This window comes from Engraulis encrasicolus, chromosome 12 (genome assembly GCF_034702125.1).
Source record: "Engraulis encrasicolus isolate BLACKSEA-1 chromosome 12, IST_EnEncr_1.0, whole genome shotgun sequence".
In the NCBI taxonomy this organism is placed as follows: domain Eukaryota; kingdom Metazoa; phylum Chordata; class Actinopteri; order Clupeiformes; family Engraulidae; genus Engraulis; species Engraulis encrasicolus.
The window spans coordinates 11,587,649-11,602,559 of record NC_085868.1 but is presented as its reverse complement, the minus strand read 5'-3'; the positions used below and the strand labels follow the sequence as shown (position 1 = coordinate 11,602,559).

At 45.8% G+C, this 14,911-nt stretch overlaps 2 protein-coding genes across 3 annotated transcripts in view; one reads left to right on the top strand and one right to left on the bottom strand.

Moving 5' to 3' along the window:
* zfyve16 (zinc finger, FYVE domain containing 16) overlaps nt 1-7,534 on the top strand; it is a 59,134-nt gene extending 51,600 nt beyond the window's left edge. For both annotated transcript variants that reach the window (XM_063211637.1, XM_063211636.1), the window contains 3 exons: nt 1; nt 1,731-1,907; nt 3,609-7,534. The exon at nt 1 is cut by the window's left edge and continues 105 nt beyond it. In XM_063211637.1, coding sequence (XP_063067707.1) covers nt 1; nt 1,731-1,907; nt 3,609-3,767 — 337 coding nt within the window. In that variant the 3' untranslated portion in view covers nt 3,768-7,534. The remainder of the gene's footprint in view (nt 2-1,730; nt 1,908-3,608) is intronic.
* A 2,505-nt stretch (nt 7,535-10,039) lies between these two features.
* Nucleotides 10,040-11,815, bottom strand: ankrd34ba (ankyrin repeat domain 34Ba). Its single transcript, XM_063212750.1, has one exon. It carries the CDS (start codon nt 11,813-11,815, stop codon nt 10,040-10,042), a length of 1,776 nt encoding a protein of 591 aa, XP_063068820.1.
* Nucleotides 11,816-14,911: the final 3,096 nt, after the last annotated feature.

Below are 14,911 nucleotides of genomic sequence, written 5' to 3'. Positions count from 1 at the left end.
GGTATATACATGGGTTTTTCAATGTTGTCAAACAGCTGCCGGCTTGCGCAGCCAGGAATCCCAAAATGCTAGGTGGCTAGGTGTTTACCATTGGAAGTCCCATTGGACCAGTGTAGTGCGTGGTCTAATTATTTTTATACGGCTGGATGTCGTATCGGGTTTCTGTTGTTTCCATGCTCCTACTGAGTCGACTACTTTCTGGGAGAACATATCTTCGCGTCTGTACATCGTTTTATCGTTTTATATGCTTTGTAAATTAAGTTATATTGTATCACACCTATCACGCGTGAGTGCAACGTTTGAGCTTCCAAACAATCAGAGGTTGCCTCCCATCCTGGAACCAGCAGTGGCTTCCGCTTTGCCACACCATATAGCATTATTTAGGGAGCACACCAAAGAATTCAGGGCGAAATGACAATTTGTTTTCCTAAACGGTGTCATCAGGAGTACAAAATCTGAACACCTAGCCGCATAGCATTTTGGAATCCCTGTCTGCGCGCACAGCCAATGTTTGTCAGCACGGGAAATGTATGGCTCCAACCACAAATCCACTCCTTCTTTCTTGTGTCTAAATTAAAAGTCCATTTCACTTTGGTCAGTTTGCGGTGTACATTTGACTTGATAATAAATGCAACAGATGATACTGATGGCCATATACATTGCATCGATCCATGCAAGTTAGATCAGCGGTCGATTCACAGGCCGGTACAATCCAGTACCACATGTTCCCAAGCTTCCCTCCAAACCACTGTGCGATGCTGTGCGTTTTATTTTCTGAGTCCGAGTTGCTCATCGCTGAGCCGTAATATTTGTTATATTCAATAGGTTACCGTGCTAGCAAAGCTGGCCTGTCTTGTCTGCGATTTTCATTTTCATCCACAACAGGATGGAAGGTAGTGTTTAGAAAAATCAAAAAAAAAAAAAAAAGTTGGCATTGCAGTCAATACTACAAGCTGCAAAAGCAGTGATGTCATTTTCTGCAGTCTCACTATGTCCTGTCTGCTGTGCATCCTCCCCCCCCCTCCTCTTCTCCCTCTCCACCCTCGCCCCTCCTCTCCTCCCTCCTTTTCCTCCCTCTCCTCCGCCCCTCCTCTCCTTTCCCCTATCCTCTCCTCCGCCCCTCCTCTCCTCCCTTTCTCCTCTCCTCCCTCTCCTCCCTGTCTCCTCTTGTCCCTCCCTCCTCTCCTTTCTCTTCTCCTCCCCCCTTCTCCTCTCCTCCCTCTCTCCTGTCCTCCCTCTCCTCTCTCCTTCTCTTCCTCCGCTCATTCATACTCTCTGTTGCTTTCCTCCTCTCCCTCTCCTACTCTCTCCCTCCCTCTTCCATCCATCCACAAACCCACCCTCCCTCCTCCTCCTCTCACTTGTTCTGTCTCTCTTCCTCTCTTTTCCTGTCTTCCTCCCTCCATTCTTCCCTCCCTCACTCTTTCTCCCCCTCACCATAATCCTCTCTCTCTCTCTCTCTCTCTCTCTCTCTCTCTCTCTCTCTCTCTCTCTCTCTCTCTCTCTCTCTCTCTCCCTCTCTCCCTCTCTATGTGCTCTCTTCCTCCTCTCACTTTTCTTCTAATTATTCCTCTCCCTGTCTCACACTCCTCTCTATCTCTCTCTCTCTCTCTTTCACGCCTCCTATCCCTCCATCTCTGTCCGTGTGTGCCCCCACCCCCTTTCTCTCTCCTCTCTCCTCTCTGCTCTCCTGCTGTTGTGTCCTCTGCTGTGCTGTTGCGGTGCTCCAGGTGTTCTATCTGCTGAAGAGCTCGGAGTGCCCCCTGGGGGCGGTGATGTCGTCCTGCAGCCAGTTCCAGCGGGAGATGGCCACGGCGGGCTGTGCCGCGCTCTGCCCCCACCTGGCCGTGCTCATGGCCGCCGGCATCAACAGCCTGGGCCTGCGCATCTCCACCGACACAGACATGGTGAGCATAGAGGGGAGGGGACAGTTCACTCATACAACCCCAATCTATATCTCTATACTTTAAACGGCATCTTCACCGACACAGACATGGTGAGCATAGAGGGGAGGGGACCGTTCACTCAGACAACCGTAAACTGCATCTCCACTGATGCAGACATGGTGAGGATGAAGGACACAGTTAATTACTGATTACAGCCACTGATGTCTACTGATGTGGTGCACTTGGGTTCAGGATGGCTCAAAACTACAATACGGACAGAGCGACCAGAGTGTTAATGAAATTATATCTGTAGATTTATATTGACTGTATACTGCACCTCCACTGACACCAATGTGGTGAGTCCAGAGGACAGTAAGTTATTTAGTTGTAATATTAGTGTAGTATTATTTAGTCATAGAGTAACTCCAGAGTTTGTGTTGCCGCAGAGATACAAACATAGAAAGTTCGAAATGTTTTCAAAATTACCGTATCTCATTAACTGTGTTGTAAGTGGCATTTCCACCAACACTGACATGGTAAGTCTCGAGACGGACTATGGACTGTGAAGTGTTTCTCTTTGGGATGAATCTGGGGAATCATCCTGGTTTGTCTGTCGAGGCTATCTCTCTGTTCTTTACCTCTGCTTATGAGAGAAAAGCAAAGTGATTTCCTTAAGGTTAATGACATCCCTCTCACTTTTACGTCTGTGAGTAAATCCCACTGTGTATTATACAATCTTGATGTGCACTGCGGAAAGTACAGAACGTCCCCGTTTCTGAACTGTAAACATGAGTTTGAAGAACACTGAAAGCTTTGGAAATAAGAGAGTGCACAAGGTCTCAAAAATATTTTTTTGTTGTTAGCAATGTTTCCCATAGACCAGCCAGCCATTGTGTGGTGCTACACACTGCAAACCAACTTCTCAGTTGCGGATTGTTCTAATGTTTGGCTTGAGATTAGGTGTGGGGACCAGTACCAGCACTAGGATAGTTCTGTGTCGGTCCGAAAATGCTTTGTGTATGTGTGTGAGCGACAATGAAAGATTTACATTGGGGGGAAAATAGGCGGAATGAAACACTGGTTAGTTTCAGTGATGCAATTTGAATGCGATTGTGTGCAGTTTTCATACCATCTGAGAAATACATTTGGTCTGTGTGCTTTGGTGTGTCTTTAAAAAAAAAAAACCTCTCCTGTGGAGTAATAGAAATGTGTTCTGTGTTGCGTTTGTGTTTGTGTCCATCTGTGTTGCGTTTGTGTTTGTGTCCATCTGTGCTGTTTGTGTTTGTGTCCAGTCTAAGTGGGAGTCCTTTTGGTGTTGTTAAAGGGACACTGCGTGAGATTTTCAGTTGTTTATATCTAGAATTCACGCTGCCCATTCCCTAATGTTACCTTTTTCATGAATACTTACCACCAGCATCAAATTCTAAGTATTCATTATGACTGGAAAAATTGCACTTTTCATACATGAAAAGGGGGATATTCTCCATGGTCCGCCATTTTGAATTTCCAAAAATAGCCATTTTTAGCTGCAAAAATGACTGTACTTGGACCACATACTGAGTAAACTTTCATGTAAAGATCAAATTTGGCAATAGGCAGCCCAATTTCAATAAGCAGCATAGTTGCAGTACCTTTTTTGACCATTTCCTGCACAGTATCACTTTAAAGGTGGTGTCCGAAACCAATACACGTTCTGTGTTCCTGTGTTTCTCTCCCCTCCAGGTGGAGTACCAGGCCGGTTCGGGCGGTCGCCCCCTCCCCCAGCGCTACATGAACGAGCTGGACGGCGCCCTGATCCCCGCCATCCACGGGGGAAGCTCCCGCGTACCCCAGCACGCCCTGGACATGGAACTGGTCTTCTACATCTCGCACAGCCTGTAAAGCCAAGCAAGCAAGCAACACCCCCACCTCCCTGAACACTAAACTAGAACGGCACAGCACAGCACAGCGGGCCAGGCCAGGCCAAACCAGTTGGCTACTAACCTCTCGGCATCTCCACGATATCTCACCCTCTCTCTCTCTCTCTCTCTCTCTCTCTCTCTCTCTCTCTCTCTCTCTCTCTCTCTCTCTCTCTCTCTCTCTCTCTCTCTCCCTCTCCCTCTCTCGCCCTTTTCTGTCTCTTGAACTCCGAGAAGACCAGAGATGGAGGAGAAATGTAAAACCTGCATCTCACACCTCAAGGCTCCACACTAACAACCTGGAGATGGATGGATGGATGGATGTTACTATGGACAGAGAGGGACGGACGGCTGAATGGGGTACCTTGATGAAGCGATGGATGGATGCGTGGATGACATTGTTGACATCTGCAACATTGATTCGTCTTCGAAGATGAGATGGACCTTCCACATGGCTGAGCGGAAAGCGAGAGGGCAATAGTATCCATGTCATGCATCATGTCATGCTGTTATCTTATCTCACAGAAGGAGATGAAACATGAGGGGGCATGTCTTTCAGCATCTAAAGATAGAACCAGTTCTTGACATTTCATTTCATAGCTCCTCCTGTGTGGCCCAGATGATTCAGCAAGTTTTGATGTGGCTTGATGTGAATTCTCCATGATTTGAGTGGGTCATGTTCAGCGTCGACCGTAAACGCAAGCTCTTTATGACCACCTAAAGGCCTTAGCTGGACTTTTCATCTAAACATCGTCCAAACGCCATCCAGACAGCGTCCAAAGCCATGGAGCTGGTTTTTCCCCACATCCCTCGGAAGTCTTTTGATGGTCAACTGGGCCTGAACATTCCACTGAAGAGTCAAATCTCTTTTTGTTTCTATGGGGTTTTTGTGGGAGGGGGGTCCTCGGACCCATCAAAGCATGGCTGTTGAGCATCATCGAGCCCTTGAAACTATTGGAAAATGGAGCTGGTCTTCGACTGCATGGAGTTCATTCCCAGTGTCATAATAAAAGTCCCTCTTCTCCAATCACTCCAGGAAGCATCCAATCACCTACCTGCTTGTGCTCTAAGCCCGGTTGCCTCCATGCATCTGAATTGAAGGGCGCTGCTGCAGATTGTGCAAGACGATGATGCACTAAAGTAAGGATATGACAAAATAAGAAAAAAAAACAGTTGGTCGATGATGAGGACATTTGTGCAAAGACCAGCCACCGCTATGGGCAAGCCTTCCAGCGAATGACGGCTTTAAGTGTATGACAGACACTTGTTTAGCCAATGAGAGAACTGGTCAACACACATTGTCCCGCCCCAAGGATGGCTCTCGGCCATTGGCAGGCCGTCCTAAACCCGACAAACGCCAAACATGTACCCAAGATGGAGACCTCTTGTACATATGATATCCTGGCTTCAGAGAAAGCCATAGAGGATGAACAGTGTAAACAGAAACCAAAAAAAAATTAATAAAAAGACAATGTGAACAGGGACATTGGTTGTGCTCTGAACGTGGATGTAATACTATGGCCCATGTGATGCAGTTGTGTTTTTGAATATTAGTAAGCAGACTGTCTGCTCAATGTTTTTAAATTCATTCATTTTTATTTCAATATTAATTATTTTCATCAAGTGAGGATTGCATTATGTCAGAGTAAGTTACTTGACTGATTGCTGGACTCCAGGCTTGTGTTAAACCCCCTCCAAATTGAGGCTATGTGCGTGTGTACTTGTGCGTGCGTGCGTGTGTGTCTGTGTGTCTGTGTGTCTGTCTTTCTGTGTGTGTTCCTGAAAAGGTAAATTTAGGTGCACATTACTATCTTAATCATTATTAAACAATATGAAGTTACCATTGGTTCGTGGCTTCAGGCAAGTTTCCCAGAATTCTCCCTAAGGCTTAGCACACTCTGCTGTCTCCTTCCATGATTTGGCTTTTCACCAGTACTTTTTTTTCTTTTCTCAATTGCACAGGAAGACAAACTCATTTATTTAAGTTTTGTTATGCATGTATGAAGCTTTAATGATGATTTTTTTTCTCTCTCTCTCTCTCTCTCCCTCTCTGAGGGTTTTCTCATAATACTGGTCGCAGCTGACTGCTGAAAAGCTTGTGCTCATTACCGTTGAATCGTGAAGAATCTTCACAAAAGATTTTCACAAAAAATCTTCACCGAACCGCATAAAAAAACTGGTAATAGCAATCCCTAAAACCTTGACACTCCCGTGTTGGCCATGAATGCAGGCTTGAGCATTAATCGAGAGCTACTGTATGTGGCTTACCCTGTTTGTCTGCGTTCGGGTATGCTAGTGGTGACACACTAAACACCTTGTTTGCTGCTAAGTCGCCCTTGTTTGAGACAGTGTTTTTGTTTTATTGTTTGCAGTCGCTGCTGTGGAGCCCCATTGAGTTGCGCTGTCCTCAAATGTTGTGGAATACAGTTTGTGTTTCAGACAAACGTTACACATCTTAGCCATGGCCTGGTGTACAACGAGGCATGCCAAATGTCTGATGTATATATGGTCTGACCCACTGCCTGATGCATAGGTTGGATCATCAGATGTTGGCCTAGGACAGTAGCCTGGTGAATGACGAGGAAGCTGCTCTCAAAATCCTAAATTAGGCTATGATCCTTCTAGGGGTGAGTTTCTAATCTTGGATGAAATGTACGAGAGGAGAAATCAGAGATTATCATTCAGTATGTGTTTTTGAGCAAAGGTTTGTCCCGCAATGCAACAAAAGGTCATATATTAAAAAGAAAAACACTTTCAGCTAACAATTACCTTCTCCAGCAGAAGGACTTTTTTAATCAAGTGTGTCTTCAGTTCTGGTGTCTAAGTTTTGTTTTTTGTTTCTTTTGCCGTTTTCTTTTCTTTGTAAAATGTTTGTTTGAAAATGAAGAATGCTTTTGCACTTATTAAGATTTCTCTGTATGGATGAACAGGCATGTTGGCAAGTAAGAGTTCATCCTGTGGTTTTCCCCACAGCAAAGGTGGGGAAATCACATGTTCTTACCAAAATGGACAGAGACGAGACATTTGCACCTTACACTACCATTTGTGTTATTGTTTAACAGTTAAGTCACAGGTTTTATCCGTCAGTTGTTTCTCTGACCACATGAAGTTGCAGTGAAGCATTTGGCCCAGGAAGTGTGCTCCATTTCTCCTTGAGCCTGATGGTAGATGTCACAAAGGGGTTGAAACACTTGCGAACAGAAACCAATTTTCAGAAAGTCAAACTGAATGTGCACCCAAGGTTGGTGAACACCACAATGCTCTCTGAGCATTTCTTTGTAAGGGTCTCTGAATTATAATTCAGAAAATATATAAATATGTTGGGTCTCCAGCTGTCTCTATATATAAACACTAGAAAATGTGGCGATATTTTGTATGGAAGTTCAAACTACATGTGCTGTGAAATAATCAGAAGCATTTATTGGTATTTGTTATTTTATAGCAATGATGAATATAATTAATAAATAAAAAATCTGCTTCTTTTTTTTTTGGGGGGGGGGGGTGATAAATGTTTTGGGAGGTAAATTATTTTCTCACCGTCATTAATAGAACACAAAATCAAAGACATAAAGTATTTTTATGCTTTTAATCTCAATTTCAACTGTTTTGCATAATGTACCTGTATTTATTCAAGAAACCAGCTTTATTTGGTGATTCTGGTATCTGGGACCTAAGGATGTTCTATAAACACCATTTATTTCTAAATATGTACTTCATGTAGAATAAAATATTGATTTATATGCAAATTAATGTGGTCTGCTGTAGTATCAATGATTACGGTGTTACTTTTGTAGATTAACCCTCATCTCGTGTGCATTTCCCCACATTCAACTGGTAGTAACTTGTAAATAGTCCAGCAATGTTATGGGGTGCGGTAATTGTTTCTCGCAATAACACTTGATTTGATTATGAAGAAAAACAAACACTCTGGATTTGGACTAAATATGGGCAAGCTTTGAGATGGATGAAGACATTTTCCAGTATTGAAACACTTGTTTTATTTTGAAATGTTTTTATTTTTTCATACAGACAAATACAACTAGAACAGCCTGGGGAGATTAAGTAGCCGACCTTCCCTCAAGTGGGCAGGGATCCATGTGAGCTACAAAGCTGCATGTAGCCTCAACATTATATTGGAATTAAATGGAGGATTCGTCCTTCGTACAGATTTATACAGCTTCACAGCCTATCAAGTGCAGATAACACTAATCATCTGTCAGTCAAAGTTACATGTCTGGCTGGTTTTGCGTGTACTGAAACTCCCAAGGTTTTAGGACCAGGGCAGGCCTGCCAGTGGACAAAAAACAAGGCCCAGGCATTTTTGTGTTGCCTCTTCTAGATTGTGGGCCATTATTTTAAAAACCACAAAAATCAGCGTCAGCCCACAGAGAAATGACCCACATGCCACATTACTAAGTCAGGCCTTGTTAGCCTAGGCTTTATGGAAGTTAGGAGCTATGGCAAAATCTGCCCATGGTACATTTCCCTGAAAGAACTACTAGGCCTGTCTTTTGACCACACCAAACAGATTCATTTAAACATACAAACATTAAGCTGGTAGCTCTGAACATGAGGGCATCACAAGGCAACCCAAGATGAAAGAACATTAACTTCACATGTTCACTCCACAAGGCTAGAAACGAATGAATGTTGCTTTTTATATCCATGCCGTATACAGTAGATGACCAGTAAACAGACATGGTCTGGACACATCACAAGAATGGCTACACTATTTATAAAATGCTACCATCTCTTTGTTCCATAGCTGTGCGTGTTGCGTGTGATTGTCAGTGTCTATTTGTCTTTTCCAGAGTTCAATTCCCCGCAGTCATTTTGATATAATTTTAAAAATAAAGGATTAGCACAATTCAATTTCAAATCAGACTTCTGTGAAATCAACCTGTCTATTTAGGAAACAGTTCTGATCGAGAATCCATTTCAGCTATTGCTGTGTAAATTGAGTAAGCAGCAGGTAGACAAATAGACAACAGAAATGAGAAGTTGCTACCAAAATATTCCCTCTGTATAATATAGGGCTTGTGCAGGACATTATCCACAGACCATTTTTCAGTTCTTATCCTTAATGGATGATGTTTGGTCACATTTGAATTTTGCCACCCACTTAAGTCACTCAGATAGTGCTGCACATCCAAGATGGCACTGTGTGTGTACTGTGGCAAGAAGGTCTGCTCTGTCTCCCAGCATGGAGTTTGGATCTTGCCGGGCACACCAGAATACTACATACTACAAGGAGCCATAGAACCCATATTTGTGTGTCAGGTGGTATGAGAAGAGCATTGCTGAAGTTCCGCAAAATAAGATTTGCAGTTCACTGACCTGCATATTTCTGCTAAAATGGTAAAGAACATATTTCATGAGAAGGGTATGCGACATGGGGCCTATGCTTACAGCCCGGCAGCATGAAGAGCACCTTGTGTCACAGATTACAGCAGGTTCACACTGAAAAGATGTGGTAGTCACGACAGATGGAGTCTGCCTGCAGATGCCGAGGAGAATGTTGTGCTGCCCGCCCGGCCACTACATCTTTTGTGAAGAGCTCAGGTTGCTACCTCTAATTTCTACCTGTTGCTTTTTAAAATTTGCACAGCAGTAGGCCTAAGCAAAATGAATTCACAATCAGTGTTGATCCTTACTTTGTCAGGATCAGTGTTGATCATTATCCTTTGCACAGCAGTAAGAAAAATGTATTCACAAACAGTGTTGATCTTTACCGGGTAGACTGATTTCATCAAAGTATTATTGACTTGGAGTTGCGTTGTGTTGTTCCCTTTATTTTTGTTGCGCAGTGTACTAATCTGCCCCAGGAATATACACAGATTTAGCACGCTTAGAATCAGTTCTGTTGCCACAGTGATGTGTAGTGAGGCTTACAGTAGGCCTATAACAATACCCACATAATGGCTAACACTTTCGGCCTCTTCATCAAACAATCAAAGATATCTTCAGTGATGAATGTGCTCTAATGGGGGTCAGCTCATTGGTCCCACGGCCCATTGGTCCGACAGCCCAAATGGTCCCAGCTTATTCCTGCTGCTCCATGTTCCCAGTTTTGAGAAATTATTCAAATATAGGCCCTATGCTCTACAACTCCATGTTCCCACATTTCCAAGTAAACTAAGAGAACCAATAAGCCTAAAAAATAATGTTAAAAATCTTAGTGATGTGGGAACAATGGGCTGTGGGAACATAGACACGATCCCCTCTTGCACCCTGGCTCATTCATCGACCTCATTTTCAGTGTCCGTAGATCTCTGTAAAGTCCCCAAGTTGTTTGATTTGCTCCGTTTGCATCGAGTGCCTCCTCAGGAGCATCCTCCTGTTCTTCTGGTCCTTCAGAAAGCCAGCAGGCGCCTGCGGTGGGTAGCAAGGCTTCACTGCTGACAGTGTGCCACACCCCAGTCTGTTGTTTGCGAGCATGGTTGAGGAAGCAGGGGTATTCAAGGTGGAATTCACTCCAACCATACAAGGGTTGAGGGTATGTTGGTTGAGCGGCGGAAGGTACCCTTGACGAGGGAGAGAAGGTAGATCGGACAATTGGGCCGCGGACAGCCTTTGCTCCAAACTGACGGGGTGTCTCCTCTGGGGGACGTGTGCGTGTGCGAGCGGATTGCCCTCCAGGGAGTCCCGGGAGCCCACGAGGGTGGAGGAGCGAGACGTCACCAGCCTCTTCCTGTCCACTGCACCCTTCAAGTCCTCCAAGGAGTTCGCGTTCTGGAACGACAGCTGAGAGTCCGAGTTGTAGTGCTCCATTCCCAGGTTCCGTCTGGAGATGATGTTGCGGAGGCTTGAAACGGCTAAGTTTGGGAGGGACTTGTCTGGCCCCCTGTCCAACGCCACTGCCGCGGGCTCAGCTGTGGTCCTGGCGTGAAGGTTTGGGTGTGAGAGGGAGTGCGATGAAGACAAGCCATCGAAGGACATCTTTCGTCCGGGAGTCAAACCAAACTCCTGCCTGGAAACTCGAGTGCCGATTCCGCCATCTCCTTGGTCTGCGTTGACCTTGCCTGCCTGGCTCAAACCGCCAGCCTCTCTCAGATCAATGCTCCAGTGTCGTGTGAGGGGACCACTGCTAAACGCCATCTGCTTCATTCTGAACAGCAGCTCCTCCTCTGGAGAGATGTCAGGCAGGTCTTCAATGGGAGGTGGTGTGGCGAGACCTTGCTGCTGGGCCAGGAAGGACGGGGGGATCTGCAACCAGGGCTCCGAGTTCAGACGCTGCAAGTGGTGGGCCGACTTCTCCAGGACTTTCCGCGGCTCGCCCCACTGGCGGCAGGGCGAGTTGGGCTGGGAGATGGTCACGCCGTTGCAGTCTTGAAACGAAAACACCTGCTTTGGCACGGCACCTGGAGGGTTTGTCGCGCTGTTGCCACCATCCGAAGTCTGCAGTTCAATGTCGGACGGCGAGGTACAGGAGAGTGCCGGCGGGTTCAGCTGGTCCCATCTCTCCAGTGCAGCCATTGGGGGGACATTCAGATACTGCTTGGTCACCTGTTTCCCACCACCACCACCACTGGCCACATTCTCCATGGACGTGGTGGTGGTGGTGATGATGATGACCTCTTTGCCCTTGGCCTTGCAGGCGTCCATCAGCATCCTCAGCGTGTCCTTGTCCTTGGCGTTGACAGCATGGACCAGCGCCGACGACCCAGAGTGGTCCTCCAGGCTCGGGTCGGCGTCGCCCTCCAGGAGTTGGGCCACCACGTCCGTCCCGGCTCGCTCCAGACACGCGTGCATCAGCGCCGTCTTCCCGCTCTTGTCCTGGATGTTGGCGTCGGCGCCACTCTCCAGGAGGTATCTCACCATCTTGGCTCTGGGGACGCTCTGCTGGTCCACGTGTTTGCTCTTGCAGACCACCATGAGCGGTGTCTCGCCGAGGTCATTGCTCTCGTTGATGTAGGCGCCACCTTCCAGCAGCAGGCGCGTGAGGCGGAGGCGGCTCAGGTAGACGGCCTTCAGGAGGGGACTGCCGTCCGTGTGCACGGCTGGGGCTCCGTCTGCAGCTTGGTCTGCCATTGTTGTTGTGGCCACACGTCACCGAGTACACCAGTTATTGTGTGATCTGTTGAGGAGAGAACACCATGGAATGCAGGTAAGAAGGTTGCTACTACCGGAATTGTCTACCTCTAGCTTGTTAAATTTGTACAACAGTAGGCAAAATGGACTCGTGTTCAGTGCCACATTCCTAACTGGACAGGATGATTGATTTCTCTTTTTGAGTGTACTAATCTGCCTGTTGGGGAACATACAGAGAAATGGTACATTTAAAATCAACCACCATGGCCACCAGGTACCCCCATGATGGGTTACTCTGATGTGAGCCGCCCTTGTATCAGAGAAAATAGAGAGAGAGAGGTTCCATTGGCCCATTGTTTCCGGGTTCTATTATTGCAAGGGGGAGGGGGGGAATTCCCCTTTAGGCAGACCTAAGGACTGTTCTATTCAATGCTAGGAGTATTATGGCACGCCCCTTTAGGCAGACCGGAACCTGGTCATGTTAGGTGCCCATAGCAACCTATTACATTGGCATATCACTTAAAGAATCTCTGCTTGTATTGGGTAAAGCACACTGATGATGGTGGGGCACTGGATGGGAGAAGGGTAATGGGCAGCTGCCCGAGGGAGTGTGTGAAGGGCAAGGGGAGGCCTGTATGATGGAGCGACCATCACTAAGGTTGTGGTGGGTCTTTTCTGACTGTCATGCCTGGCTCTATGGTGTAGCGGTCAGAGCCCCAGTTTGGAACCCCAGAAGGTCCGGATTCGAGTTCCGATGGGGCAACTCTTCTCCCCTTTGCTACACTGGCTCTTTAGCAGTTTTAAATGTGTTACGATTGAGAAGAGCTGATTCAATCAGCATCTTAACTAATTCAGAAATCAGTATGTTTTAGGAATTTGAGTATATCATTATAAAACACAAGCAAACACCCTGAGATTTGTTTGAATTTAACTTAACAAGGAAGAGGCACTCTCTTGGGAATGTATGATTCTGTGGATGGATGGAACTGTGGAGTAGGCTACACTGCAATATTGAAGTGCTGTAGGAAGACCTTGGCATTTTCTGTTTGGCGTCATCCAGATGATTCTGAAGCATTTGCTTTTTCTCTACACATGCTTTTTGTACACCCCCCCCTCTCTCTCACTCTCTCTCTCTCTCTCTCTCTCTCTCTCTCTCTCTCTCTCTCTCTCTCTCTCTCTCTCTCTCTCTCTCTCTCACACACACACACACACACACACACACACACACACACACACACACACACACACACACACACACACACACACACATGAGAGAGAGAGGACAGTGGCATGCACACACACACACACACACACACACACACACACACACACACACACACTTTTTTTCAGTGCAGCCTTTTCAGCCGTATTCTGTAGCACTTGTCCTTGGCTGTCTGTTTGCCTTGCAACAGCTTTCAAAGTTACAGACTCATGAACCAGCCAATAGCCTAGTCACAGAAGACTTCGGAAAAAAACCCAAAGATGTCCCTTTTGTCAGTTGTCATCTCACTGAGGGTCACACTGGCTAAATCATTATTAACAATATCTTCAGGTGTTTCTGGGTTGGAGGAGGGTAGGAAAACATATACCCTACTATGACTAACTCATATGACTAATTTTTCATCTTCGGGGGTTTGAGTGGTAGAGTGGGGGGAGGGGGTACAGAAACAGTTAGTGTCAAAGAACTTTCATCACTGCAAAACCTGCACATCTTGGAATCTATGTCTGCATAGGTTTGCCTTGAATTCCTTTTGTCTTGCTGTTTTTTTTCTTCATTATTATTATTCATTTACTCTGTCAGTTGCCATGGAAGCAGTAGCCTATACCGTACAGTACATCTGTACTGTGACCAACTCAGTGACTTCGTTGTCCAGTGCTGTCATTGTCATCATGTTTTCCACTCCACTGACTGCCATTTCTTTGATTGTGCACAAGCAATCTTGCCAAAGATACACTAGGCCTACATCAAAAATTAGAAAGAATGCAATAGACTGATAATAGGCTAAATGTAAGCATCCTGCCTGCTTACATTTAGCAGTCATGGGCTTGTATCTCGCCCGGGAATTGGTAATGACTTTGACTCACCTCACAGAGAGCCATGGTAAACAAACACAAACAAAACACTGCCTGCTTATAGCTACCTCTGCAAATAATCTTTTGAGATAGATGTTTTTTTTGTCTCTCTTCTGCAAAGTAGCACCCATTGGTCTTCGCTGCCCCCCCCCCCCCAAATAAATAAATAAAATAAAAAATAAAACAATTACTCAACATTGACGAAGATGTGGTCTTTTTAAACAGTGCTCTTGGGTGTATGAAGAAGACACCACCACCAATTCGGAGTCCGTCCATCGATGACATAACTTGCGCAGAGAAAACATATATAGAATGCTACAGGAGCAAGTACAGCAGGTAAGCTGTCACCCTGTGTGTTCATGAGAATTTCTGCTTACGCGTTTCTATTGGCGGAACATGTCGTTTCCATAGCAGAGAAAAAGAGGCATCAGTGCGGGCGAATGATGAGAGTGACTCCTGCCCCCATCAGCAGCTTTCTGCCCTGCTCCGCACCGCAACTCCACGGGGAGAGTGAGAGCGGTGCGTGCGCTCTCTCCACTTATGTGGAGAAGGGGCAGCAGAAGTGTGGGAGAAATAGAGCGCGAGGAGGAGCGCAATTTCAGTCCCAGACGATTCTTTACCAATGGCTAGCGTCTATCAGGAGCTATGAGAACTCATTGGTGATGATGAATACATCTCTTTCAGCAATACACAGTCAAATGGATTACTTATAGTTGGAAAAAGAACAAAAGAGCATCACGGATTAATCTATCGGAATTGAATGCCAATCTTCTTAGTATTGATATACTAATAGCTTGGCGTATCCGTCTAGTGTGTAAATCCATGAGACTGATGTTTGCTTAGCTAGTCAATATTGCAAGATTAAAAAACGCATTTGACATTTGAAAAAAGTGAGAGGTACATTCTTCAACGGATTTGCCAGTGAATATAGAGTGTGCGTAATGCACCTTTTGGTACTCACCGACAAATCCTTCTCAAACTTGACATTAGAGTGTGTGCAGCCACATTCTTCTGGAGTAAGAG